Raw genomic sequence first — 27472 nt, forward strand, 5'->3', positions numbered from 1 at the left:
TACCTCACAAGGGCAAGATCCTGAGTTTGATCCCTGGTACCAAAAAAACAATGAGTATGGCAATTAGAATGTATCCTCAACTTCTGAGAAAATAGGCAATCTCCAAAATAGGATGCTTTTGGGAAATATGTTTTTCTAGTGAGGAAAACAATGATAAGTGCCACCTGTAGTCTCTCCCACCTCCTTCCACCCTACATTCTCTTCTGTAAAACCGTTGTCCCTGGGCTGCAGAGGTTGGAAGTTCGAGCCTTATTCCAAGAAGCTGCCCACCAAGCACCATTTGTCCCCACAGGTCCGGCACTCTGTCTAGACAGGCTTGTCATCTGGAAGGAGGGCAGGAGCGAGGGCTGAGGGTTTAAGGGATGGCCCGTAAGGTGCGGGGAGGGCTGAGGGGGTGCGGTGCCCGCACTGGGGCAAAGCTCTGGGTCTCTCCGAGGCTCAGGGCTGGTTTTCTGTGTTGCAGGTGCGATGGCTGTGAAGCGGTCCTGCTAGGCATCGAGCAGCAGGTTCTGAGAGCCAACCAGTACAAAGAGAACCACCACCGCACGCAGCAGCAGGTGGAGGCAGAGGTGAGGAAGGGGTGCCACGTGCCTCTCTGGGTGCTCCTGGCTGTGCCTTTGCAGTGGTTTTTGTTTTTGTCACACGAGTCTTGGTGTGGCTGAGCCACGTGGATCCAGATAGGCATCAGGCTCGGTGTGGATAGAGGGGTCTGCAGGCTGCAGCTGCTGCCCTTGGTCCTCTCTGTCTCCCTTCGGATTCCTGCTTAGCAGAGGGCAAGCAGGTTGGGTTGCAGAGCAGGTTGTAATTCCTCAGTTCCCATGCACTCTGCACCTGAGGAGAGAGAGAAGATGAATTTGAAGATGGGCCTTCAAAAAGGATAGACGTGGGGCTGATGGTGTAGCTCAGTGGTAGAGCGCTTGTTTACATGCAGGAGGCCCTGGGTTCCCACCCACCACTGTGCGTGCACGTGCACACAGCTGAGTGGAAGGAGGGTGCAGGTGACAGTGCACACGGACTTCAAGGCCCTGGTAAAGCTGTGCTGCTTACGTGGATGGTAGGTGCTTAGTGCTGCTTTTGTTCTTCTCCAAATTGTGTGTATATGTATTATAACCTTTGTAAACGCATGATGTTTCATGTAAGAAGAGAAAAGGCCAGTGGAAGAAATGAAGAGAAGAGGATGTGAGTTTGGTTTCCATGGCCCTTGGTGGTTCTCACCATCAGAAGCCCTCTTCTAGTATGCTGGGCTCGAGGGGTTTCGGGTATTGGTGCCCCGGGGTGTGGCAGAGAGGCCGGAATCCCAGGTAAGGACTACCAGAAAGGAGAAGCTGTGCCTTTCGAGAGGGATTTGTGAGAGTTTAAGTCAAACCTGTCTCTTATTTTTCTTTGTGAGGCCAGCTGCAGGCCCTGTGCTCAGCCTGTTGGAGGTGCTCAGATTGGCACAGGCCGCTTCTGTGGACCTCTCTGTGCCGCCCCCATGTATAGATGCTGCGTGGCCTCACACTTAGGGTCCGTTTTCCCTTCTGGCCAGGAAGGAGGAGCTGCATGCAGCATGAGCAAAGGCAGAGATAGCTGGGAAAGGGAGCTCCCTGCTTCTCAGGGAGCTGTGCAGCCCTTCCTGGGGATGGCCACCCAGCTCAGGCTGGAGGGCCAAGCAAATGGGGAGGGCTGACAGCTCTCCGTTCTGTTTATTCCCCGGAGAACACCAGGGAAAGCAGGCTGGTTAGAGGAAGCCAGTGTAAAGCCTCCTTCCCAGCTGGGGGCGCAGAGCAGCCTGGTCACTGCCCGGGTGCTGTCATGCTGGACTGTGCTGACTGTGGCAGGTGAGAGAGGGGTTGTTGGCACCACCGGGGTCCTGAGCAAAGATGAACAGTACAGTTTGAATTGTTCACATTGCTTTGGGTGACAAATGACATCTGACAAAAGAAAGGCAGATGTGCATGGAGTTACTGCAGGCACTTGGCTGCTGCTTATCGCAGGGTGGACTCTAAATCCTGGCTTTTAAGACCGAGCCAGCTGCTGCATGTCTGCTATGGGTGCCTGTGGAAAATGGGCCCTCCTCTGCCGGCGGAGCCTGATGGTGCCACCAGGTGGCGCTAAGGCCTTACTTTGAGAAAAAATTTTGAGGAAAAGGTCAAGGCTGCCTTCCCCACCATGAGGATCATCTCTAGACTGGTAGTCTTCTGGAAGTCTTGAAACAGACCCCTACAGCGGGAGAGAGTGGAGCTCAGAGCCATGTTGCTTCCAGTCAGTCAGTGCCCGAGCTGGTGCCAGGCATAGGGGCCGACTTCCCCAGCGTGAGGCACACGGGAGGTGCTCACCGAATGCTTGAGAAGGCAAATGAGTCTGCAGAGAGCAAGGTCAGTGTGCGTGTCTTGCTTGTGTTTCTGCTTCTGTTAGCGTGGCCTGACTTAGGCTTTCTCATCTGAGCTGGTCATCTTTTCTTTCCCTCTCTCCATCCCTCCCTCCCTCTGTCTTGTGGCGCTGAGCCACTCCCCAGCCCTTTTCTTTATCTTAAGGAAATTTTTATTAGTGCATTTTTGCAGTATATGCAGTTTACAGTAATCTTGGGGAATGGGTACATGTACATACTAGAGCTTGTTTCTTTTTTCTCATTGTATTATTTTTGCTGTCCAAATCAGGGTTTCATGTACTTTTTTTTTGGTACTGGGGATCGAATTCAGGTCCTTGTGTTTGCAGGGCAGGCGGCAGAACCACTGAGCTAAATCCCCGGCCCAGTGAGTTTTTTTGTTTTGTTTTGTTTTGTTTTTTCTTTGGTGCCAGGATCAAACTTGGGTCCTTGCACTTGCACAGCAGGCGGCGAAACCACTGAGCTAAATCCCTGGCCCGCTTGTTTCTTTTTTTATCCCCTCCACTTTAAAAAATTTTTTTTGATGCAGGGTCTCACTAAATTGCTAAGTTGCCCAGGTTGGGCTCAAACTTGTGGTCTTCCTGCCTCAGCCTCCCAGACGCATGCGCTACCACATGCAGCTTTATCTTTAAATAACGTTACTGTTCTCAGAGGGGAAAGCAATATTTTCTTCCCAGATCTGTGACAGCTTGTTCTGGTGAGTTGTACCTTCTGAAGCCTTCCCTGCATGTGAAGTAGACCGTACCACAGACCGCCGGGGAATAGCCTCTCCTTTAATCCTCCCTACAACAGCATATTGCTTGGATAATTCCAGCTGCCTAGGGAGGTAGAATGCTAACAGCAAGAGTTGTTGCATTATTTCTGAGCCAGCATGCTGGAAGGGAAGAACGATTCATTGCCGCTCACACAGCTCTTTATTTACATTTGATTTTGGAGTGTATTTTTCTTTGTATTTGAAAGTGCTTGTGCCTGGTGTTCGGTGGAATGTTAATAGGTAGCTATTGTTCATTTACAAAATAGGCTGTGTTCTTTTTGCTCTCTTGGGTAATAAAGGAAACATAGCTCTGTTTGCCATTGTATAGAGTCCTATAGTTAAGTTAGTGACAAACCTGGGGTGTGGTGCTGTCACAGCACCTCCTGGCTGCTCCTGGGAGGGTTCTCTCCATCTCTGGTTCCTTGCTTTGTGTCACTTTTCCAGCTGTGAGCTCTCTTTTCTGTTCTCTGCCTTTCCTGTGTCCCTCAGCTGCCCCGGGCAGCCCTTCTCTCTCTTTTTGTTCAACCCCCGCCCCTTTGTGAGACAGGGTATCACTGTGTGGCCCAGGCCAGCCTTGAACTCATGGCAACCCTTCTGCCTCAGCCTCCCGAGTGCTGGGATTACAGGGGTGTACCACCACACCCAGCAAGCCAGGCTGCATGTTTGCTAGTAGGTGCAATCACACAGAAAAATTCCTGAGACTTGTGTTTTGAAGAGCTGGACAAACCCTAGGTCCCCTGGGGGCAGGAGGGACAGGGATAGACTGCAGGCCAGGGCACCTAAGGAAGGACATCAGAAGGGGCTGGGTCTGATTAGGCTGGAGAAGACATGTCTGAGGGGATGCTTGGTGCCGGCTGAGGGGCCTCTGGAGAGGAAGAGTTAGACATCTCGGAATGTGTGAGGCCGAAGCAGGCTTGGTTGGCAGACCTCACAGAAGCCAGTCTCGGGTCCCAGAAGGAGCTGTCTGCACTGAGGTGGCCCAGCTCCTGCAGAAGGGATGGGCCTCTCACTCTCCGCGTCTGCTGAGGGTCTGTTGTTGGCTCAGGCGTCTGCCTTACGCGTGCGTGTTTAAAAATGCCCACAGTACAGCTGTCTTGAGCAAGGCCCTTGTGTCCCCGAGCCCAGTTTATGGCCATGCACTCTCCTGGTGGGGCCTGGTCTTTGTGGAGGAGGAAACCTCCTTCCTTGGGCATAGGAGATGGCTGTGCACAAGGCCTCCCTCCCACCGCAGGTGTCCGTTTGCTTCCGAGGCCTCAGACGAGTCGGTGGAATCACAGGAGAGTGAGGCACAGACACCCGGGCCGTGGAGGAGACCCAAGGGCAGGCAGGGCAGTCAGAGTGAGGGCACTGCCAGGCCTGTGCGGGTGGGGTACCGGTCAGCGTGGGCCTGAAGCATGTGTGAAAGTCAGGGGCCCTGCCGGAGAGGCTTTGCCAAGGCTGGAATCGGGCCCCTGAGAGGCTGAAAAGCAGAGATGAAGTGACTGCTTTTGGTGGTCATGGTGGTGCTCGCCTGCCATCGCAGCTGCTTGGGAGGCTGAGGCAGGAGGGTCACAAGTTCAAGGCCAGTGTGGGCAACTTAGTGAGATCCTGTCTTAAATTAAAAAATTAATAAAAAGGGCTGGGCATGTGGCTCAGAACTAGAATGCTTGTCTAGCATGTACAAGGCCCTAGTTCAATCCCCAGCACGGCAGAAAACCAAAACAAACCAAAAAAAAAACCAGATGAAGAAAAAAGATGGTTGTTTCCATGTGTGGTGTAGGGACAAGTGTGGCTTAGTGTGTGTTGGGGCAGGGGAGAGAGGGGCTGGCTCCTGAGTGCTGTTTGCACTACAGAAAGAGCCAGGTGCCTCCTTCCTCTCTCTTACATGCTGCGGTCACTGGGCACCCCAAATAGTAGCTCCTCGAGAGGGTACTTTCTGCAGAAGGGAAGTAGAAGTACCCGGCACTGCAGGGAGCTGACTTCTGTCCACCTTCCTGGTCAGAGCCCTTTGCTGGACCCTGAATCAGGCTTCCCAGTGGGCTCACGTTGCACGGGGAGCCTGCGGTCTCGGTGGGGACAGATGGCCTAACAGAGCGGAGGCCGAGTTGGTCCTCTGCAGAAGCAGGGCCAAGGTGCCAGTGCCCTGGGCTGCAGGGAGGCCCTGTGTAAGGAAACTGTTCGGTTTCAGGTCCCTCTCACACTGTGGGAGTCAGAGGTAACTGCCATGCCAGAAAAGAAACAGACTTAAGTCATGTAGCTCCTCTTATTAAGATTTTAAATTAGTCTTCCTCCCACTATTAGAAAGCACATCAGATTGGAGAACCCTCAGAGTGTTGTTTTAGAGAACAGCGACACTGTCTACGACCGCACCACCCAGAACGTGCCCGATCTCTCTGATCTCGGCAGCTAAGCAGGCTCGGGCCTGGTTAGTACTTGGATGGAGAAAAGCGATACTGAGGAAACCACTTTTTTGCAGCAGTACTGGGATTGAACTCAGGGTCTTTGTACTGAGCTATGTCCCATCCCTATTTTGACACAGGGTCTTGCTAAGTTGCCCAGGCTGGGCTCAAACTTGCACTCCTCCTGTCTCAGCCTCCCAGAGTGCTGGGATTCCAGATGTGCACCTTCTAGAAATCACATTCCTTAGTCTCTCTTCTCAGGCCATCAAAATAGGCCTTGCAGTTAAGTAAGCAAGCAGTAACAAGCATCTCTCATGAAGGGAGAGTGGAGAACGGTCCTCTCTCTCCATGTTCTCCACTCGCCGGCTGCCCAGCCGAGACCCTGAAGCAGCGAGGTGTTCTGGCCAGGGGCTGTCTTCCCAGAGTGCTCTTCCCAGACGGGACCTCAGCTGCACTCTGGACCCCTGTCCCAGCCCACAGACCCTCCAGCTCTCCTGACAGGGTGTCAGCGTTGGTCAGGTACAGCAGCTGGGGCTGTGGATGTTTCCCTCATCTCAAAGTGACAGCGACACCAGCGCCCCCCCGCCCCATCCACGGGCTTGATTGTGATTCTGCCCTCTTGGAACCTAGCTTTGTCCCTAGCAGAGCCATTGTTTGGTGTCTGCTTTGGGGCAGTCACAGGCTCCTGCCATTCACACTTGCAAAGTTTGATCCATCCAGCTGCCTTTCACTCTGGAGAAAACCAGACCTGCTACTTCCAGGTGTGGGGCCTGTCCACCTGGGGAGCCTTTACTTTCTCACCAGCAGATGTCCTGTCTGCACCTGCCTTCTCTTCTTTCTTCCTCCTAATGATTCTTTTAAAAATTCTAATATTTATTTGACTGAACATCTCTTCCCTACCACCTCCTTTCTCTACCTTCTTTTCCTCCACTTCTTCCTTGCAGCGAGCTGAGCAGCAGTGGTATACAGAGCCGTTAGAACAGGGCTGGTTGAGCATCCAAAAAATCAGAAATGCTCTGACATGTCAAGAATTTCTAGCATTGGTGAAGTTGATGCAGATACTCCAAAATCTGAAAAACTGAAATGAGAAGCTCTTGTGTTCCAGGCTCTCAGCCTGTATACCACACTGATTCTGTGTGACATCAGCCCCTTTGAAAAGGTCCCTTCTTGGGGGCCGGGGATTTAGCCCAGTGGTTCTGTCACCTGCCTCGCAAGCGCAAGGACACGAGTTCGATCCCCGGTACCAAAAAAAAAAGGTCCCTTCTAGAACCACGCCTTCCCAGGTGTTTGCAAAGTGTGCAGAGGCCATGCAGCAGGCTGTTCCCATGAGTACTGAGAAGCCCCTGGGAGCTCGCTTAGCAGAGGTCGCACACTCATGACACACCAAGATAATGTGTGACAGGAAAAATGGTGGCTGGGTATTTCTGAGCCCCTACTCTATGTATAACTGAAAAAAGCAGCAAATGGGGAGAAGTGGTGATAGCACTTGGCAGTTCTTTTCCTGCATTTTCTTTTGTCACTTAGGTGGCGGAAGTTCATCCTCTAGTAGTTTATTCGAGGAGAGTTTGTGGAGCTGTATTCCCAAGTTCTTGGGAAACCATTGTAGTGTTAACACTGGAACAGCAGTTAGCTGAGTATAGTTAGTGGAATAGCTTGAGTTGCCCTTCCTATTTCTAAGGACATTTTAATACTTTTTTCACCTTCTGTGTGGTACCTCTTTGCCACATAGCCCATGTCTTCCGTTTTAACCAAGAAAGCATCATTTGTGCACATTTACTGGACTCATTCCTCTGTTTCTCCTCAGCTAGATTTCTGAAGATCATCTCCGATTTTCTCAGCACATTTTGGCTGCTGCTCTGTGAGGCCCTCATTGCAGTGAGAACCAGTGAGTTTGGGGTGCCCTCCAGCTGAGCACCCCAATTGTGTTTCTCCCTCCAGGTTACCAACATCAAGAAGACGCTGAAGGCCACCGCATCCTCCTCGGCTCAGGAAATGGAGCAGCAGCTGGCCGAGCGGGAGTGCCCACCACATGTGGAGCAGAGGCAGCCCACCAAGAAGATGTCCAAAGTGAAAGGTCTGGTCTCCAGCCGCCACTAGGGCCAGCCGGGGCAGCTGGCACTCACCAGGCCTGGGTCCGGTGGGGAGGGCCACCGTGGGCTGTTTCCTCCCCTCTACCTGCAATGAGTTCCAGACCTGCCCACGCCTCACCAGCGCACCCCACCCATGGGCACTGTTCCGGGAAACCATTGCCCCCCACGCCCTCCTATCCTGGTCCCTTCAGACTCAGGGGCTCCACGGATGCCATCCTTACCGGGCGGGCACTGCTGTCCCCTCCAGGAGGACCTTCCTCTGTGTGTGAGGCTGGTCTCCCTCCTGGTCATTGTTTTGCTCTGTGTCCTTTGGTCGGGCTGGTGCTGAGCTGGGGCGCCTTTAACCAGCCCATGGGGATGAGCACACCGGGCTCTCCCTGCGCCAGGAGGGGCTTCTCCACCTGTCCGCGTACTCAGTTTCCACCATGGAGCAGGCGCCCTCTGGCCAGGCACCCACTTGCCCTGCTTCCCTCTCTGCCTTTCCCTACTGGCAGTTCCAGTCCATGCAGAGGGATGTGGTGCTGGGCTGTTTACTAAACCTGCGGGTTTTCAGCCTCTTGAGCCCAGCTCAATCCCTTGCTAGTGGCCGCGGGTTGGCCGACCTGTGTCTGAGCGGACGGAGGCTGCTGTGTGTCCCCCGTGTGCTCTGGTAGCGCGCATCCTGCTCCCTCTGACTGCTCAGCCTCCTGTGGTCGTGGGTCCCCTGCCCCGGCCAGGCTGTCAGTGTGCTCCCAGGGTCTTAGGCTCCGGCTGCCCCTGGGCAGGGATGGTGAAAGACTCGCTGCTTCTGTCTCTTCCCTCTGCCCTCCTTGGCTGGTGACCCAGAGCCCTGATGACCATGTACTCCTGGCCAGAGAAAGGACTTGACTAGACTTTCTAAACTTGAACAGTTTCAGGTTATATTTTAATTTTTTTTTGTACAGGTTGATTCTAATACATTTCAACATGCTTTTTCCCCCCTTGTGTCAATATTTGTTACAGACTAATCGCCGGGGATTTTTCACCTGGTTGGAGGGTGGCATGTGTGTATGTGTGTGCGTTTTCTTTTGTTTTTATAAGGGGAGGTAGAGGTCCTGGACTGAATTAAAGTTCATTGAGGAAAAAGCACATTTTAGAACAAAAAATAAAAGTGTAGATTTGATCTATGTGACTGTGGAGTGTGGGGCTGCATAGCTGGTGGGAGTGGGCGGGGAGCAAGGTGGTTTAGGGAACCGTGATGCTATCAATACTGTGTTTGAAAAGTGGGCTTTTCCTTTTTTGAAAGTGTTCAGTAGCTGCCTGCCACTGATTGAATGTTTAAAGTATTCTTGTTTCTCTTCCACATGGCTCATGTGGCTGTTCTAACACCATGGCCAGGAGAGTTAAATTTAATTCCCAAAATATGTTTCATGAATCCTCTGGTCAGATGCTCTATGGAAAAGGGGTCCTGTTATTAAATAAAAGTGGCGCTCGCTCCCTGTAAGCCATTCCTCATTGGAAGTTCGTTATTAAGGTCTCCAGAAAGCCTTGGGGGAGGAAGCCTGTGTCCACACTGATTTCTCCACCAGCTCCTCTGCTGTAAGACTTAGACACGTTTTGGGGGAAGTTCTGGGAAATGTGTATTTCTCATAAACCCCAAGAGAGGCTGAACATCTCCCAGCCTCATGAACTGTTCTTTGTAGGCCCAAGGCAGGCACAGTCCCTCTCGGCAAGCTGCCTGTCATCCTTGTTACATCCCTTGGTGAGCAGAAGAACGTGGCTCGGCCTGTGTGCTGTGCATGGCCATTTGTTGTTTGCCCGCCCCAAGGGCCTAACAAGCCTTGGGGTCATTTTCTCCACTGTGCTGCCGTTTCCTTGAAGATAATGGTGACAGTAGCAGCACATTGGCAAAGTACTTTACAGAGGGTCTCCGTGTGCAGTCATTCGCCCAGTCTCTGGGGCTCGGTAAGGTGAGTGCTATTACCATCTTCCTTTCTACCTGTGAGGAAACACAGACTCAGAGCTGAAAAGTCCAGATGACCGTGACAAAATAAGGACTCTCAGATCCTGACTTGCATGTCTTGCCATCTGCTTGGTGCGACTAGTTTCGAGGCTGTTCTCGGGCAGATCCTTGTTGCCTCACCCTCTGCTTATCCTCCGAGGGCTCCACTTTCTTTCACGTGAGCTCCCCTCCCCCTCCCCCGACGCACACCCATCTCGGCCTCTGCTTCCCAGACTCATCTGCTTGATAAGGAGGTGGAGAGCATGGGGCAGGGGCTTCTGGCGTTTCGGGACAGTGGCCCAGGTGGAATGCTCTTTGCTCCCTTGGGACTGGTGTAGCAGAGCCCTGGCCCCAGCTGTATGGCTCCCACCCGACATGGACCCGTGAGCTCAGGTCTGAGATAGGGCCCGACCGTGCCGCTTTAGAAGTGACCTCCTTGGGCCGGGGAATTAGCTCAGTGGTTCCAGCACCTGCATTGCAAGCGCAAGGTCCCAAGTTCAATCCTCAGTACCAAAAAAAAAAGTGACCTCCTCAACAGTGAACGCCCTAGGTGCAGAAAGGGGCACTGCCGTGTAAACAGAGCCTGCCGGGTAAGTGCCTGTGGGCCGACCTGGGCCACTCTCTTCAGTGCACATTGGCATTCATCGGCGGGAATTGGCATGAGTACACCTTATGCTTTCGCCCTTTTTCCTTCTCCAGGCCGTTTCCATGGCCTGTACTTCTGCCTTCTGAAGCCCCTTCTGCTCTGTACTCTTTCAGCCAGGGTGGGCAACCTGGGGCAGTGGTCAAGAGTACAGGCTTTTCTGTCTCCAATCCCAGATCTGAGAAGGCCGCCACTGACGGCAGGGCTCCCCTGTCCTCCCAGACTTCGGTTACAGGAAGTGGGGTGATGATCAAAGAAGCAGAGGGCAAACTGCACATGGTGCTGCATGCATAGCTGAGGTGCTGGGTTGCCTGAAACCAAGCCAAGCATTCCAGTTTTTATACTTAAAGTCATTATTCTAACAGCCTGATGCTTCAAATTTTTTTTAAAAATGCAGCAGGTGGTTGGTTTTTACCGGTCCCGAAGAGCCTGTTGCCGTACTCCTGGTGTGTGTGTCAGGTGCAGCACGTGTGGGTAGTCGGGCTCAACCTGTGTGCAGCCATGAGCACTTGTTTCCTCAGTAAGCCTTGCAGTTATGCCTGAGGTGGTAGGCTGAAATATGTATCTTATTGTAACTTGCTTTTTGCAACTCCTTTATATCAGCCTTAGGGAAGTAAGTGGATCTTTAAGCCTAATGTCGCCAAGTAGGTTGTCTGTGCCCTGACCTTGTGACACTAGATGGATGGTAACAAAGCTATAAAAAGGGAGGATTGGGTCTGACTATCGGGGCTAGAGCTACATCTTCCTTAAGAATGGGACTGGCGGGCTGGGGATTTAGCTCAGTGGTTTCACCACCTGCTGCACAAGCACAAGGACCCAAGTTCGATCCCCGGTACCAAAAAAAAAAAAGAATGGAGGGCTGGGGATTTAGCTCAGTGGTTCCGGCGCCTGCCTCACAAGCGCAAGGTCCCGAGTTCGATCCCCGGTACCAAAAAAAAGTAAAACTTCACAGGAGAATGATGCAGGGGCCTTCCCTGCAAGGTCCAGGAATAAATAGAAACCTTCAGTATAAAAAAGGACCCATGCCAGCCCTTTTAAAACTCCTTCCCTCCACAGACACTTCATTTCTTGGGTAGATTCTAAAAGTGGGTTCTCCAAGCCCTTAGAAGAACCTCTAGTGCTTTCCGAGGAGATGAGATGGGAAGAGATTCAATTGTGGATCGACCTTGCCTGCCACCTCACCTGTGGGCAGAGAAGGACAGGAGATGACGGGGCGTGACTTCTCAGCAACCATGAGTTTACAGCCAACATCTAGACAACGAAGGATGAGAAAGACTTGTCCATCTTCCCCACAGTCACATAGACACCCAAGTCAAGATCGACTACACAAGCCAAGAGAAGCTGCTCGCAAGGCAGGCTGGGGCCGGACCTGAGATAAGGGAGAAGAGTGAATTCCGGCAGTGGCACGGAAAGGCTCCAAGGTAAAGCCACTGAATTCAGAACATTTCCCCACGTGTAACGAGGCCTGAGAAATACTCAAAAGTGACAGCTCTGTGCTCTTCCATCATAGTCCAGTCACTTCCTGACGACTAGTGAGCCAGAAGGGATAGATGGGAGCGAATACAGGTAAAGTGGAAACTACCTGAGCACTGGAAGGCCTCCAGCAGGAACAGTGCCCCAAGACCTTAAATCATCAGACCCTAAAAATCAGCCTTCATGAAGTGAAGTTTGAAATGGAGAGCAGGGAGCTAGCCGGACTCAGGGCCTTCCCACTGGCTCATCCCTTGCGTCCCCTTAACTCGACATCTGGACACGGCAGCTTCCCAGGAGACACGCATCCATGGGGAGAAAGGTGGGCACGGAGCAGGGGCAGGAGCTCCGGGTCCCTGTGCAGGTCTTCCCCAAGTGCCTGACTTTCCCTTCAGCTGCGAGCAGAGCTTGGGGGAGGGGATACCGGCCCAGAGTACTGTTGCATGGTCTACTGCTCACCACGCAGCTCAGGCTGACCTTGAACTCACCATGTGGCCCTCCTGCCTCAGCCTCCCAAGTGCTGGGATTACAAGTGAACTACCATGCCCAACCATTTCCCTATTTAAACAGAAAATGGTTCTCCAGAATTTCCAAGAGGAATAGTTTCTTCCTCCAAAGGAGTGTTTCTTGTTGAGAATGATTGCCCCCAATAAATGTTCTAATAAAGAAAAACAAATGGAAAACTAAGAAAGCTTTTAGTTGAGCTCTATTAGCAAAATCCAACAAACTCTCTTAGTCTTATGAATATAGATGAAAATAATTTTATAAAATTAGACACATAAGGGTCGGTCACATGAATTAGGCACATCACCCTAAACTAAGAAGAATGCTTCCTTGCCATGATAAAAATGCCAGTGTATTTAAATCCAGTGACTAAGTGGTGATTTCAGTAAAAACGCCACTGCCTTCCCACTCAAGTGGCTTGTGTGACATGCCCCTGGTGCAGAACGTGTTAAGCCTGGCCAGTGACACAGCTGATGGCTCTGGCAAGAAGAGCTCTCCCACGGGACTGCTGCTGTCCCAGCTGTCATGCCACCCACCTGCTCCTGGGCCTCGTGCGTGTCCTCTGCGTGTCCCCCCCCCACCGCCGCCCATCCGCCTGGCAAACAGCACAAAACCTGCCTCTGCCCACCCATTGCCCAGTGAGCCACACCTTGTTCTGCTCATGCTTGTTACCCTGAGCAGCCTCCCCTTGCCCCGTGTCCCACAGGAACAGCAGCAGCCAGTTTGCACCGGGGTGGGAGCAGGGTGGCTTCTGCAATTCAGATTCCCAGTTGGCCGATGTCAGGGCTCACTCTAGGCATTGCCAGAACATCCTGTCATTGCCAGAGTTGTTTGTTAGAGTCTTGGCTCTCCATGGGTGGCCCGGGTGGATTTAGGCCTGGCAGATAGGACAGCTGGTTCACGGGCACTTACTATGGAGAAGGAACAGGTTAGACATAGGTTAGACATGCCCTGGGAGCTCCCTGGACCTCACAATTCTGCAATATAAGAAGTGTGGATTGGGTGTGGTAGTGTGCACCTCTAATCCCAGCCCTCGGGAGGATGAGGCAGGAGGATCAATGCAAGTTGAGGTCAGCCTGGACCACATAGTGAGACCCTCTCTCAAAAAAAAAAAAAAAAAAAGCTATGGCTCAGCTGGAGCTTCCAGTCTTACTGCTTAGGAAACAAGTTCTGATCTGCTGTGTGGTGAGCTTGCCTGGCCCAGCCCATAGCCACTCTCCTGTGGGGTCTGGTTTATGTGTGTTACTGGGGAATGAACAGGACCTTCATGTTAGACTGTAACCCAACCCGTTTAAAAAACATTTTGGACAGAGTCTTGCTAAGTTGCCTGGGCTGGACTCGAACTTGTAATCCTTCTGCCTCAGCCTCCCAGAGTGTTGGGATTACAGGTGTGCACCACCGTGCCCAGCTTCACCTGTGGGATTTGAAGTTCAGGCATTGCTCTACCTCTGCGGACCTGGGATGGCCGAGATCCAGCCCAGATTCTGGACTTGTGACTAGATATGGGTCGGCAGCTCCATCAAGCTATTCATGCATTTCTTTGCTTTGTTACTATATTGTGAAACCTTCCCGTGTGGTACTTTTAAAACATCTCCAAATCTTGAGCACTCCCACAAAAGGCACAGCCCAATTTCCCTCCCCTCAAGTAAGGGCCTGCCTCATGACACACTTCTGTTGAGGAGAATGTGGCAGAGCAACAGTGAGTGACATGAAGCTAGATTAGAAAAGACACTGAGGTGTTCACCTCACTTCGTCTTTCCTGGGTCACGGCCGTTGGTTCTCTGGGCTTCACTGTAAGAAGCGCGGTGTGGCTGAAGCTGCCTTGCTGGAGGGCAGGGGGACAAGAGAGGGTACCAGAGTCTTCACAGTGCCACCGTCACACATGCACACGCCCACCACGTGGAACAGAGAGCTCTGCCCAGCCTCCCCACTTGCTGCCTCTTTTTTTTTTTCCTTCTGATACTAGGATCTTGCACTGAGCTACATCCCCAGCCCTTTTTAAATATTTATTTATGTATTTATTTGGGGGACAGGGTCTCACTAAGTTGTCCAGGCTGGTCTTGGATTTAGGATCTTCCTGCTTCAGCCTTCTGAGTAGCTGGGATTACAGGTAGGGGCCACCATGCCCAGCCAGCTCTTTTTTTTTTTTTTCGGTACCGGGGATCGAACTCGGGACCTTGCGCTTGCAAGGCAGGCGCCGGAACCACTGAGCTAAATCCCCAGCCCCAACCAACTCTTTTTTAAGTTCCTTCATTTGGGTATATCGATTGGTGCAGTCATTCTTTTCCTGCAGCTGATCATCCAGTTTGTTGTGAGGTTGTTTCCTAGGTGCTGGGGGTCAAACCCAGGGCCTTGTGCGTGCTAAGCCTGTGCTCTACCACTGAGCAGGACCCCCAATCCTCCCAGGGTTCTCTTTTATTGCAAGTGAGCCTGAGAAAAAGTACCTATTTCCATGTGGAAGTTCACACAAGTAACCCGGATACAAGGCCAGGGATTTAGCTCAGTGGTTTTGCCACCTGCTGGGCAAGTGCAAGGACCGGAGTTCGATCCCCCGGTACCGAAAGTAACCCGGATGTGTACCTGGCACCTCTGACGGCCACTGCCTTCCCTGGCATGCAGAAGGGCAGCACTGTCTCATGTCCATGTGGATCCCCTCTCCACCGCAGCCCCAGAGCCATGCTTTGGCTCCCCCAGCCCAGCTCCCCCCATGCTGGTCACCCCTAGGACTCCTGGGTCATCTTCCAGGTGCATCTCCCATTCTCAGGCTCAGCCCCGCCCTGCACAGCATCCCTTCAGAATGAAGTGACTCCTTCTTGCCCTGAGGTTCACCTTCCAGCCCGCCCGGGCCGGGCACAGGGGTCCTCAAGTCGCATGAGCATGCCTCCAAAGCCGCAGCCTTTCTGCGACAGTAATTTTTAACCAGGGACAGTTTTGCCCATGAGGACATTTGGCAATATCTGGAGGCTTTACAACAATTTTTAAAGACATTTGTGGTTTAAGAAATATACAGAGAGGGCTGGGGATTTAGCTCAGTGGTTCTGCCACCTGCCTCACAAGCGCAAGGTCTTGAGTTCAATCCCCAGTACCAAAAAAAGAAAAATATACAGAGAAATCCCTTTCTACATTTTGCTCAGCCTCCCTCATTGGTAACATTTTGCAAAATTAGCATGACAGCCAGGAAATGGACATTGATTCAACCCCCAGATCTTATTCAGATAAATTCAGATTTATTTATTTATGTACATTTTAAGTTCTGTACAGTCTTACCACACCTACAGTTTTGAGCATCCACAACCATAGTCCAGATAATAACCCTATCTGTGACAAGGGTCCCCCACTTTTCAATTTTTACTTTTTCATTAGTTCACATTTGCAGTACACATTGATGACATTCCTTGTGGGAGCTGGTCGATGTACATAAAACATCTTTGTTAGGCGCCAGGGATTTAGCTCAGTGGGTTCGCCGCCTGCTGCGCAAGTGCAAGGATCTGAGTTGGATCCCCGGCACCAAAAAAAATCTTCATTCTTTTTTATCCTCTTCCCCTCCTCCCTCCCCTTTCCTCCATCTCTTGATCTGCTTCTTTTTTTTTTTTTGGTATCAGGGATCGAACTCGGGACCTTGCACTTGGGCGGCAGGCCGCGGAACCACTGATCTAATTCCCCGGCCTGATCCCCTTCCCTTTTGTAAAAGATCTATCTCCTTATTTCTTCTTATCTATCTTTTATTTTGTTCTTCATTTATATTTTGGGTTTCTCATATAAGAGAGACAATGTGATATTTAAGCTTGTGTGTCTGGTTTATTTCGTTTAATGTGGTCTCGGTGCATCCGTTTTTATAAAAACCACATTTTAATCCATTCATCTGTCGATGGCTATAAAGGCTGCTTCCAAGATTTAAGTGTTATGCATTGTGCTGCTATAAACATGGGTATGCATGGATCAGAGTAATAAATGATGTCTTTAACTCTTTCAGGAAGATACCTAGAGGGAGAATAGCTGTGTCAAATGGAATTTCTATTTTTAGGGTTTTTTTGAGGAATCACCATACTGATTTACCTAATGGTTGTTCTAGTTTACATTCCCACCAACAATATAAAAGTGTTCCCTTTTCCTCACAGCCTTGCAGGTGTTTGTTACTGCTTGATTTCTTTCTTTCTCGTTCTCTCTTTTTTTTTTGTACTGGGGATCAAACTTGGGACCTTGTGCTTTCGAGGCAGGCGGCAGAACCACTGAGCTAAATCCCCAGCCCTATTGTTTGATTTCTTGATGATGGCCATTGTGGACTAAGACAGAATCTCAGTGTTGTTTTAATGTGCATTTCTCAAATGGCCAGAGATAGTGACCATTTTTTCATGTATAAGTATTTATTAGTGGCCATGTGTACTTCATCTGAGAAGTGTCTATTCATTTCAGTTGCCCATTTTTTGATTGGGGCTTTTATTTGGAGGAGTCTGATTTTTTGAGAGATATATATATATATATATATATAAAATTTTAATTTTTTGGTACCAGGGATCGAACTGAGGTGCTTGCGCTTGCAGGGCAGGCAGCGGAACCACTGAGCTGCTAAATCCCTGGCCCAAGTTCTTTATGTATTTTAGATGTTAGTCCTCTATCTGAGGAATAGCTGGCAATTTTTTCCCCATTCTGTAGGTTGTCTATTTCCTGTGTTACTGCCTTTGCTGTCCAGAGGCTTTTTAATTTGACATGACCCTGTTTGTTGATTCTTTTTTTTTTTTTTTTTTGGTACTGGGGATCGAACTCAGGTCCTTGCACTTGAAAGGCAGGTGGTGGAAACACTGAGCTAAATCCCTGGCCCTATTTGTTGATTCTTGATGTTACAATATTTCTTGTACAAATGGGATTTTGTTCAAAAAGACCTTGCCTATGCCTGTGTCTTCAAGAGTTTCACTGATTTTATCTGCTAACAGATTGTTTCTGTTTAGACCATTGATCCATTTTGACTTTAATATAGTACATGGTGAGAGATATGGGTCTAGATTCAATCTTCTGCATATGAGTAGCTAGTTTTCCCAGCACAATTTATTAAAGAGGATCCCCTTTTTTGTGGTGCTGAGGATCAAACCCAGGGCCTCCCCCATGCTAGGCAAGGATTCTACTAAGGCAACCACTAACCTGCTCTCCATTTCTATGACTTTTTTCACTTCAAGAGTCAATCTTTCAGCTGGGTGTGTTGGCGCACATTGGCAGTCCCAGCACTCGGGGGGCTGAGGTAGGAGGATTGCCATGAGTTCAAGGCCAGCCTGGGATACATAGTGAATTCAAGGCCAGCCCGAACTACACATTTAAGACCCTGTTTCAAAACAAAAACAAAACAAAGAATCAATTCCCTCTTCAAGAAAGTTAAAAACAGACTCTTATGCTATGTAAACATTGGGAATTGGCTTTTCCCACTCAGCCTAATCTCTGCAGATTCATCCAGGTGGTTGTGTGTATGGACAGTTTGCTTCTCTGTATTTCTGAGCCATATTCCATGGGATGGGTGCACCTTGTGTCTCTAACCAACTGCTGATGGACAGCTGAACTCTTTCTAGTCTTGGCTATTATCAGTAAAGCTGGTGTAAACATTTGTGCACAGGGTTTTTTTGGGTGTGAACATAGTCTTCATTTCTCTGGGATAAATGTGCAGGAGCACAACTCCTAGGCCATAACACAGTTGCATGTTTATTTTTGTAAGAAACTGTCCATGATAAATGGCTGTATCACATTCCATCCTCACCAGCAGTATATGAGTAGTCATCTTCTCATATCTTGCCAGTGTTTGGTGTAGCCATTCTGATAGGTGTGCTGCAGTATCTCATTGTGTTTTGTCTGTTTGTTGGTTTTTTTTTTTTTCAAACAGGGTCTTGAGGGCCAGGGATGTAGCTCAGTGGTTCCGCTGCCTGCCTCATAAGCACAAGGACCCGAGTTCGATCTCCGGTGCCAAAAAAAAAAGCCTCCCTCAAACAGAGTCTTGATACAACTCAGGCTGGCCTTGAACTGGCTGTGTAGCCCAGGCTGGGACAAAGTAATGGTCCTCCTGTCTCAGCTTCTAAGTGCATTAAAAGCATGTGTTATCATGCTCTGCTCATTGTGGTTTTTTTTTTTTTTTTGGTACCGGGGATTGAACTCCGGACCTTGTGCTTGCAAGGCAGGTGCCGGAACCACTGAGCTAAATCCCTGGCTCTCATTGTGGTTTTAATGTGCATCTCCGTAGTGGATAGTGATGTTGAACATCTTTTCGTATTCTTGTCATCTCTGGATCCTTTTTAGTGAAATATCTGCTCCTGCCTTTGGTCCATTTTCTAATTGGATTGTTTATTTACGAGCTTGAGAGTTCTTTATATATTCTAGTTACTAGTCCTCTTGTCAGACCTGGGAGAAGATCTGGTTAGCATCACCAGGTATGGGTAGGCGTATGTGACTGGCACCTAGTGGGTAGAGGCTGTGGATGCAGCCACACATACATGTGCAGAACAGTCCCCGAATCAGGGAATTACCTGGTCCAAAATGTAAATGGAGCTGAAGATGAGAAACCCTGCCATATGCTGATGTCCAGAGGGACACAGGTGGGATGCCTAGCAAGACAGGCTGGGGGGTCTCTGTGCTCTCCATTCCCTCAGAGGGCTCCCTACCTGGGTAAGGGCAGAGTCCCCTTATTATTCTTGTCTGTTGTGATACTGTGTATAATAAGAGATATATACTTTGTTTCATTCCTGGTACAGAGCTCCTAAAATTATAATTTCCTGAGTAATACGGTGAGAGGAATGTCTACTGTTCATGATCCGTTCCGTTCTACCATATATGAGTTGATGCTAATTAAGTCTCTCTCTGTCTGTGTCTCTGTCTCTGAGCTGGGGATGGAACCCAAGGCCTCATGCATGCTAGGCAAGAGCTCTTTCACCTTGCTACACCTCCAGCCCACAATGAGGTGTCTCTTAGTGGACACCCAGACACCTTCAGCTGGTATTTGTTTGCTATAGGAAACAGCCATACAGGAAGAGAGTCAGAGCTTTCCTCCAGGGAGGGACAAGGGCCAGGGGGCTGAGTTAATCCCAGTGACATGCTCAGTCCTGCCTGTGTCGTGGAGCCCAAAAGCAAGGGGTTCAGAGAGCTTCAGGATTGATGAATGCACCCATGTGCTGGGAGTGTAGGGCCCTAACTCCATGGGGACAGAAGCTCCTGTGTTGGGGACCTGCTGGGCCGCATCCTCTGTACCTCTTCAGTGGCTGTTCATTCATACCTTTTTTAATTAAAAAAAAAAAAGTTCATTAGCACGTTTGCAGCACATAATGATGGCATCCCTCGTGAGGAGTTAGTCCACAGACCTAACACATCTTCCTTCTGCTCACTTCCCCTTCTCATTTGTAAAAATCCTTCATACTTGTACGATCTTTATTCTAGACTGGTAATAGTAAAGTGTTTTCCTAAGTCCTTGGAGCAATTATAGCAAATTATCAAACCTGAGGGGATTGTGGGAACCCAATTTGTGGCCACGTCAAATGGGAGTGGAGTGGCGAGGGGACCCCCCTCCCTCGTCCCCGTCCTGTGACATGGGGGCAGTGTTTCGGGGCTGCCCTTAACTCCAGGTGAGTGCTGTCAGAACTGAATTCAGCTGTCAACACTCAGTTCATGCTGAGGACCAGAAACCTGCTTTGGTGTGGACAGTGCACTCTGGATTGGGCTGAAGTGTTGCAAGCAGAGAGCTCCTTTTTTTCTCTAACGGTGCGCACTTCTTAGCAACAGCTAATGTCCCAGTTAGGCAGCACCTGTGGCCTCAGGCAGAGGCCAAACCACCCCTCTTCGCCAGCCACCTTCCGCCTGAACCTAAAGCCCACGGGTTCATTTGTCCCACGAGTGACATCGGCACGGTTCTGAGCGCTGCGAATGAAACAGATGGCACCCCTGACTTCACAGAGCTTTTGTTCCAATGGGGACAGACGATAAACAAGGAAGGCAAAACTGCCCCTGGTACTGGAGTCTGGAGGGAGGGCAGGGGGAAAGGGTTTCAGGCAACCAAGGCGGCCGCTGCACCGAGTGGAGGGGGAACGTCTTGCCTGAGACCATGGGCATGTGAGACTTGATCTTCCGCCGATAATTTCTTCACTGCATTGTCGGATAGTTTCTTTGAGAAAAACTAGAAATGGAATGGGATTCAGAGTAGTTAGAATTTTTTTTTTTTTTTTTGGTATGGGAATCGAACTCGGTTCCTTCCCCTTGTGAGGCAGGCGGTGGAACCACTGAGCTAAATCCCCGGCCCCAGTAGTTGGAATTTTTAAGGCCACGGGTGTATAAAACCAAACTCCCAGAAGACCTCACCAGCTCACAGAGCATACCTTAATTCTTTTCACTTCTCCTCGCCTCCTTCCGCTGCGCAAGCCAGCTGCCTCTGCCGAAGGGGCCTCTTTCTGTGTGTGGCCTGTGGTGACACCTGGCCCCTGGCTCTGGGCAGCACTGGACTTTGTCCCATCTGATTGAGGGAAGACGGCATCTTCTTGGCGTTTTAGTTTGAATTTCTTGAGTTGCCACTGAAGGTAAATGTTTCTATATGCTGATTATCCCGCGGCTTTTCAAAAAAACCAAAAAAACCAAAAAAACTGATTTCTAAGTACTACCCAGAAATCACCAGCAGAGGGCAGCCATGCCCCACCATGCTGAGGTCGCATCATCCCGGGGCTGTGCAGAGCTCTTGAAATCTGCAGTTGTATGCAGAACTGTGTGTACTTCTGTATCTTCCTTTCAAAAGCTTTTAATTTTGAAATATTTATTGATTCACAAGAAGTGGTGGCGATACTGGGGAATCAAACCTAGGGCCATTCTACCACTGAGCTGCATCCTTACCCTTTTTGCTTTTTAGTTTTGAGACAGGGTCTTGCTAAATTGCCCAGTCTGGCCTCGAACTTGTGATCCTGCCTCAGCCTCCTGAGGAGAGATTACAGGTGTGTGCCACCACACCCAGCAATAAACCCAATTTAAAAACATTCCTTGTTTTTAACTTTTTAATTTAAAATAGAATAGAGACTCAAAATATACAAAGCAGATGTACAGATGAATGAAGCATTTTAAAGCCAACACCCCAAATACTCTTGTGCCTCAAGAGCTAGAGGGTTTTGGCCATGTCCACAGCCCCTTGCTCCCGTGGCTTTTACATACCTTGGTTCTTTCATAATTTTGTGACTTGAGTGTACATCCCTAGACACTATGGTTCAGTTTTGCCAACATAAAAAGTATCTTTTGCTTTTAAAGAAAACATGTACAGGTTCTCCTCCCTTCATCCCTTTCTTTTCCTCTCAGTTCATTTACTGAAGAACTCGGGCCGCTGACTGTAACATTTCCATCGCGTTTGCGTGGGTTGAGTTCATTGTGCTTCTCTGTGCTCTGCGGCAGCTCGATGTCAGCTATCTGGAGGCTTGATCAGACCTGCTTGTTTCCTTGGCAGGTGCTAGGAGGTGGGGTGTTTCTTCATGAGGGTTCATGACATCCAGGGGTCTCTCCTTCTGGGGTGTTTGTACCATTGATGGCGACTACCCACGTCCGTTAATTCACCAGGAGGTGTAAAGTGGTAATGTATATATATGTGTGTGTGTGTGTGTGTGTGTGTGTGTGTGTGTGTATTTCATTGTACTGGGATACAGATTTTTATTGCGTGTTAATTTTGTCACTGCACACAATGTACAAGTAAACAGACTTTGGGACAGTAGATTGCAAGTATTAGGCAGAGGATGGAAACATGAAGGAGGTGGCACCTGTGTTTTATATAAAGTGATAGAAAGAACCTCAGCCACCACCACTACCAAATGATGACATTTTAAATCTGTCATCTCTTCTTCATTTATTTGCTGGAATTCTTCATCACCAGATGCTTCCTTCCATTTCTTGTGCATTTACTCAGAGGACAACTCATACAGGAGAAACAGAATAAATGCTTCCCTCTTTCCCTGTGTGCACCGGCTTTCAGGACAATAAGCTGCTCCCGTATTACCTACCCTCTGGAGGTGACTAACTCATGTTTTCTTTTTTCTTTTTTCTTTTTTGGTACCGGGGATCAAACTCAGGACCTTGCGCTTGTGAGGCAGGCGGTGGAACCACTGAGCTAAATCCCCGGCCCCTCATCTTTTCAACATCATTACGAACCCATGGATTTAAATATATTTCGTGGGCCTGGATTCATTTCGATTGTTACTATGGTCAAAGCTCAAATCGCCTCACCCTTGGTCGGGGGGAGGTGGCTCCGGAGTCCCTCGGACCCAGCAGGGTCGCACAGCTCTGTGGTATCTGTCCTACGTGTTGAGATGGCCTCCTTTTGGACATTTTCTTCTCAGACCTGGAGTCAGCCATTTCTCCACGAAGCCCTGAATGTGCTTGGGTGAAGCGCCCCTTACGGCCACCCAGGACTCCACTGCGCTCCCTGTGGCCGGCTGGGGCGTTTTGGGCAGGCGGTCTCGGTGGACAGCAACAGCGGGAGATGCGATGCCTAGGGATTCACGCTGTTATTTTCAATTCAAATTTCAGTATCACAGGTTTTGTATTTAATCTTTCAAAAAGACATTACATCTGTATCTCCTTTTTTCCACACTGAGACCCTTTTAAGACACGGAGGATGATGGTGAAACAGGATATAATAATCCTAATGCTGTCCCACCAGAATAACTGCAGAGAGTTGCAGAGTTCTCGCCCCAATTGTCACAGCTGTTCTGCGTCAGTATTTCGAGCCCTGTGGCCCTTCACGGGCCCTTCCTTCCTTTCCAGCGCCACAATCGCGGTTTGCCCAGAAATGGCTGTGCGCCTTCAGCAGGGCGAGGCTGATCTTTAGTGAGGTCTCTCGGAAGCGTTCATGGCAGCAGTGTCCCGAGTTCTCCACATAGAAAGTCCTTCCTTTCGAACCTGGAGGTCAGTTTCCCGGGATATTAAATCCTTGGCTGGCATCCGCTCCCTTAGACGTGCCACACCTCTCTCTTCCTGTGCAAAGCAGTGCTGTTGAAAGGTCTGACGATTACCTCATTTTTGTCCTTTACAAGTTGCATGCTTCTTTCCCCCCGATACTTAAAGGGACCCCTCTTCCTTTTGGTGCTGAGGTTTTGCAGTTGCTAAGCACATACTGTGCCATTGAACTACACCTGCAGTCCCGTCCCCTTCCATACATGAATATTTACTAGGGTATGTCTTGTCTTGTCCACTCTGGGCCCATTTTCTCAGGTACAGTAATACTTATGTAACAGTATGGATCTGTTGTGTATCAGCTCCAATCCTTTCTTCCTGTCCACTCAGAAAAGCAGCCGGTGCCCTTTATCAGCTGGCCTGATGCGCAGTTTTGTCAGTAGAGGGCGCTGTAGGCACACTGGCGGGGGAAGGGCTTTCTCTCGAGTCCGCCCGCTTTCAGCGTCCTTCTGCCTTGCTTAGCTTCGCGGCGCCTGTGGCCAGCGACAGCGTGTGGCCTCTCCGTGGTCACTTGCTCTTGGCACCTTCGCAGTCTCAGCAGACTTCACCAGTGAGTCACGGCTGAGTCCCTCCGTCAGGTCTTGACCTCAGACCTGTGGGTTCCAAAACTCAAGGAGGGAAAGAGTAGTATTTTCCAATTTTTTTTTTTTTTGGTACCCGGGATTGACCTTGGGTCCTCGCGCTTGTGCGGCAGGCGGCGAAACCACTGAGCTAAATCCCCGGCCCAAGAACAGTATTTTCAACAAATGGTGCTGGCCATCCACAGGCTCAACAAACAAACAAATCAACAAAGTAAGTTAGCACACCTACCTCACATCATAGATAAAAATGAGCTCAAATGGGTCGTAGACATACATATGAGTTCAAACAGTAACATTCTTAGAAAAACACATGTAGTAAATCTTTGCCACCCTGCACTTGGTATGGCTGCTTAGGCATGACACATGACACCAAATGTCAGGCAGCCACAGAAGAGATATGTAACTTATACTTCAGCAAAGTGAAAAGCATTTCTGTTTGAAAAGATACCAACAAGAAAGTGAAAAGACAACTCACCAATGGGAGAGAAGAATAGCAAATTATATATCTGTTTTTTCTTTTTCTTTTTCTTTTTTGGTACTGGGGATCGAACTCGGGTCCTTGCGCTTGTGCATCAGGTGGCGAAACCACTGAGCTAAATCCCCGGTGCAAATTATATATCTGATGGAGAACTGGTATCTAGACGATGTAAAGAACTCTTAGAACTCAGTAATTAAAAGAAAACCATTTAGTAGGGAGAGGCATTGAGTCAATGTGATTATCCATGTTTATATCTATAGAAAAGAAGATGTACAAAAGTCTAGCATGCTTGACATCATTAGCCAATAGGATAGTGCAAATCAAAATCATAATGAGAGCTGGGGATTTAGCCCAGTGGTGCCACTGCCTGCCTTGAAAGCGCAAGGTCCTGAGTTTGATCCCTGGTACCAGAAAAAACAAAAAACAAAAATAAAAAAAACCACAATGAGAATCTGACATGGCAGTACACACCTATAAGCCCAGACCTTGGGAGGCTGAGGCAGGAGGATTTAAGTTTGAGTCTAGTCTGGGTAATTTAGTGACCTAGCGAGACCCTGTAATAAAACAAACCAAAACAAAGCAACCACAGTGAGCTATCACTTCCTGCTCACTGGAATGGTTATAGTTAAAGGACAGTTAACAAGTGTTGGCGATGGTAAGGAGACACTGGACAGCCTTCAGATGCTGCTGGGATGTAAAATGGTGCAGTCACTAATAGCCTGGTATTTCCTTGAAATATAGAGTTGCCATTTGACCCAAAATTCTGGTCCTAGGTATGTACCCTGAAGAACTGAAGCCACACGCATGTGCACACGCAGGAATGTCAGCTGTTCTTTCTGTTAGGGATGGTGGTGGTCAAGCATGGGTTAGTTCTGATTGGGCCTGCCAGGTCCATCTGCTCTCTGGGACAGAGTCATATTAGTCAGACTTGTGAGATTGATGTGTCAACCCAGGAATGCCAACTTAGTTCTTTGTGTGTGTGTGTTTGTGTGTGTGTGTGTGTGTGTGTGAAACATTTCTGCCAGAGGAATTGGAAAACTCCTGGCCTTGTAATCCACGAATTGTTTTTCTGTGGCTGACCGACATTTGGAAAGGCAAACCATAAATAGATTATTTGGGGAAGATGGAATGGGGCCAAGGAAATATGATGAATCGACTTCAAATGGTGGCACTGGGTTGGCAGAGTGAGATGTAGCTGTCTCCTACAGGGGCAGCTTCTCCAGGGGCCAGGACTCCCGAGGCTGTGTCCAGGGCCGCTCCCTTGAACCAGGCTCTCGCAGGTCCCTGTGTGATTCCCTACGTGTGTTCCATGGCCAGCCCCCTACTGGAGGGTGCAGTCTTCTTCAAGCTATGTTTTTCTACCCACAGAGCTCCCAGCACATTCCAGGCATGGGACCATTCAAGGTCTATGCAATGTGCTTGCAAAGCTCTGCCATGTCCTTTCTAGGCTCTTTCTGGTAACACCCGGGAGGCAGCCATCCCCCATCTTCTGTATTCTTGGGGAGTTTGGGGAGAGTCTCGTAGTAAATACCAAGGAATGCTGTCAGACACTGGTGTCACTAATGCTGCACTCCAGCCGGACCTGTGCTGGGGGACCTGCCCTGTGACTGATCCTGTGAAGACAGTGAGTTTGCCCCTGTATCCCAAGGGGACAGGGCGTCATTCTCGGTCACCCGTGCCTGGGGGACCTCCCTGCACATGGGAAGGCGAGATTGTCAGGAAGTGCCCCAGCACAGGCATGGCAGGCTATAGGTGGCTGCCATTCTTTGTTTTTTCCTCCAAGAGGCAGCTGGGAGAGGGTTAAATTCCATGCATGAGGTGCTTATTCGGGGACCTTAGCCCTGACATTCTGTGACCATAAAAGGGCAAACACCCTTTGTCTCAGCCACTTGTAGCCTGGCCTCAACCACAATTTATATAGGCAAGTAATGCTCTACTTATTCTCACACTTCATCACTAGTGCATCCTGGAAGTTTATCTGGCACGAAAGCTTTCTTTTTATGGTCCTTAGAAGACACGTGACCCTACAGACAGGACACAGGACAGGCAAACAGTGCTCCGAGACAACTAGCCCAACTCTCACCCAGAACACATTCTTTCCTTGGCTGAAAAGGGATCACAAGCCAGCTTCCTTTATAAATAATATGCTCCCACCACGGTGCTTATCCCCCCACTTCCTCCTCCTCCTCCCCTTCCTATTCTGCTTTTCTCTGGTCTTGAGGTGCCAGTGAGGACAGTGACACCTAGGAGTCCCCAGTCATCCCCCCAACCTAAGGTCACCTGGGGGTCCAGGGGTCCAGCAGAGCGTCCAGAAAACTGCGACTTCCCCAAGCAGAAACACGCATTTCCTGGAGAGCAGATGGAGTGAGAAGGACTCCAGAGCCACCTTGCAAACCCAGACCCTCACCCAGCTCCTTCGCTCTGTGAAAACTGGCCTGTCCCTTTGTGAGTGGCCCCTTCCGCTCTCCGCTCCTTACTTCCCTTCCTAACCTCTCACCTAGGATGGTCCTGAAATGCTTTGTGAGAACCTATCTGGGCTGAGTTGAGATCCGTATCTCCTCTTCAGGGGAACCTCTTCCAATGAAAGCTTTTCCTGAAGCATTTTCTTGATTGTCAAACAGGGCAATGCAGCTGGGGATTTAGCTCAGTGGCTGTGCTGCCTGCTGCGCAAGCGCAAGGACCTGAGTTCAATCCCTGGTACCAGAAAAAAAAAAAAAAAAAGTTCTGTCAAAACAGAGCAATGCACAAGAGGGTGTGTTTTAAGTTTTTGATTAATTTTTTTAGTTTTTTGAGACAAGTTTTTGCTATTAGTTTAGGCTGGCCTTGAACTCACTATGTAGCCCAGGCTGGCATCAAATTCACAGTGATCCTCCTGTCTCAGCCTCCTGAGTGCTGGGATTCCACACCTGGCTGTTTTTTTAAAAATAAATTTTATTTTGTTTTATCCCATTCCCCTCTCAAGCCCCCTCCCCTCCCTGTGTACAAAAGCTTTGTTTCCATTTTTCCCTCTATTTTCACTTTTTTCTTGTCATTTCCTTCCTTTTTCTCTTCCTCCTCCCTTGTTCCCCTTCCCATTTGAATGCTTTCTCCCCATTTCCCAACACCCATTATACATCTCAGCCTTTATTTCCACATTCAGTTTCTCACACCAGAAAAATAATGTGGTATTTACACTTGATCTTAGCCAAAAGGCCGAGAAGCGATTATATAATGTGGTATTTAAACATGTATGTCCGATTTATTTCACTTACGAGAATGGTCTCAAGGTGCATCCATTTAGCTATAAATGTCTGAAGCCCATCCTTCTT

At 49.4% G+C, this 27472-nt stretch overlaps 1 protein-coding gene across 7 annotated transcripts in view; it reads left to right on the plus strand.

Moving 5' to 3' along the window:
* Cops7b (COP9 signalosome subunit 7B) overlaps positions 1-27472 on the plus strand; it is a 157378-nt gene that overhangs the window by 15984 nt on the left and 113922 nt on the right. For 4 of the 7 annotated variants that reach the window (XM_087209300.1, XM_087209298.1, XM_087209301.1 and 1 more), the window contains 2 exons: positions 464-569; positions 7439-7574. In XM_087209300.1, coding sequence (XP_087065426.1) covers positions 464-569; positions 7439-7574 — 242 coding nt within the window. Of the gene's footprint in view, positions 1-463; positions 570-7438; positions 9057-27472 lie in introns of those variants that run through there. The other 3 variants (XM_004868057.4, XM_004868055.4, XM_087209296.1) reach the window with 1 other exon arrangement.

This window comes from Heterocephalus glaber, unplaced genomic scaffold, assembly GCF_053883595.1.
Source record: "Heterocephalus glaber isolate CG9 unplaced genomic scaffold, H.glaber_assembly_v1.0 deba00001004, whole genome shotgun sequence".
Lineage (NCBI taxonomy): Eukaryota > Metazoa > Chordata > Mammalia > Rodentia > Bathyergidae > Heterocephalus > Heterocephalus glaber.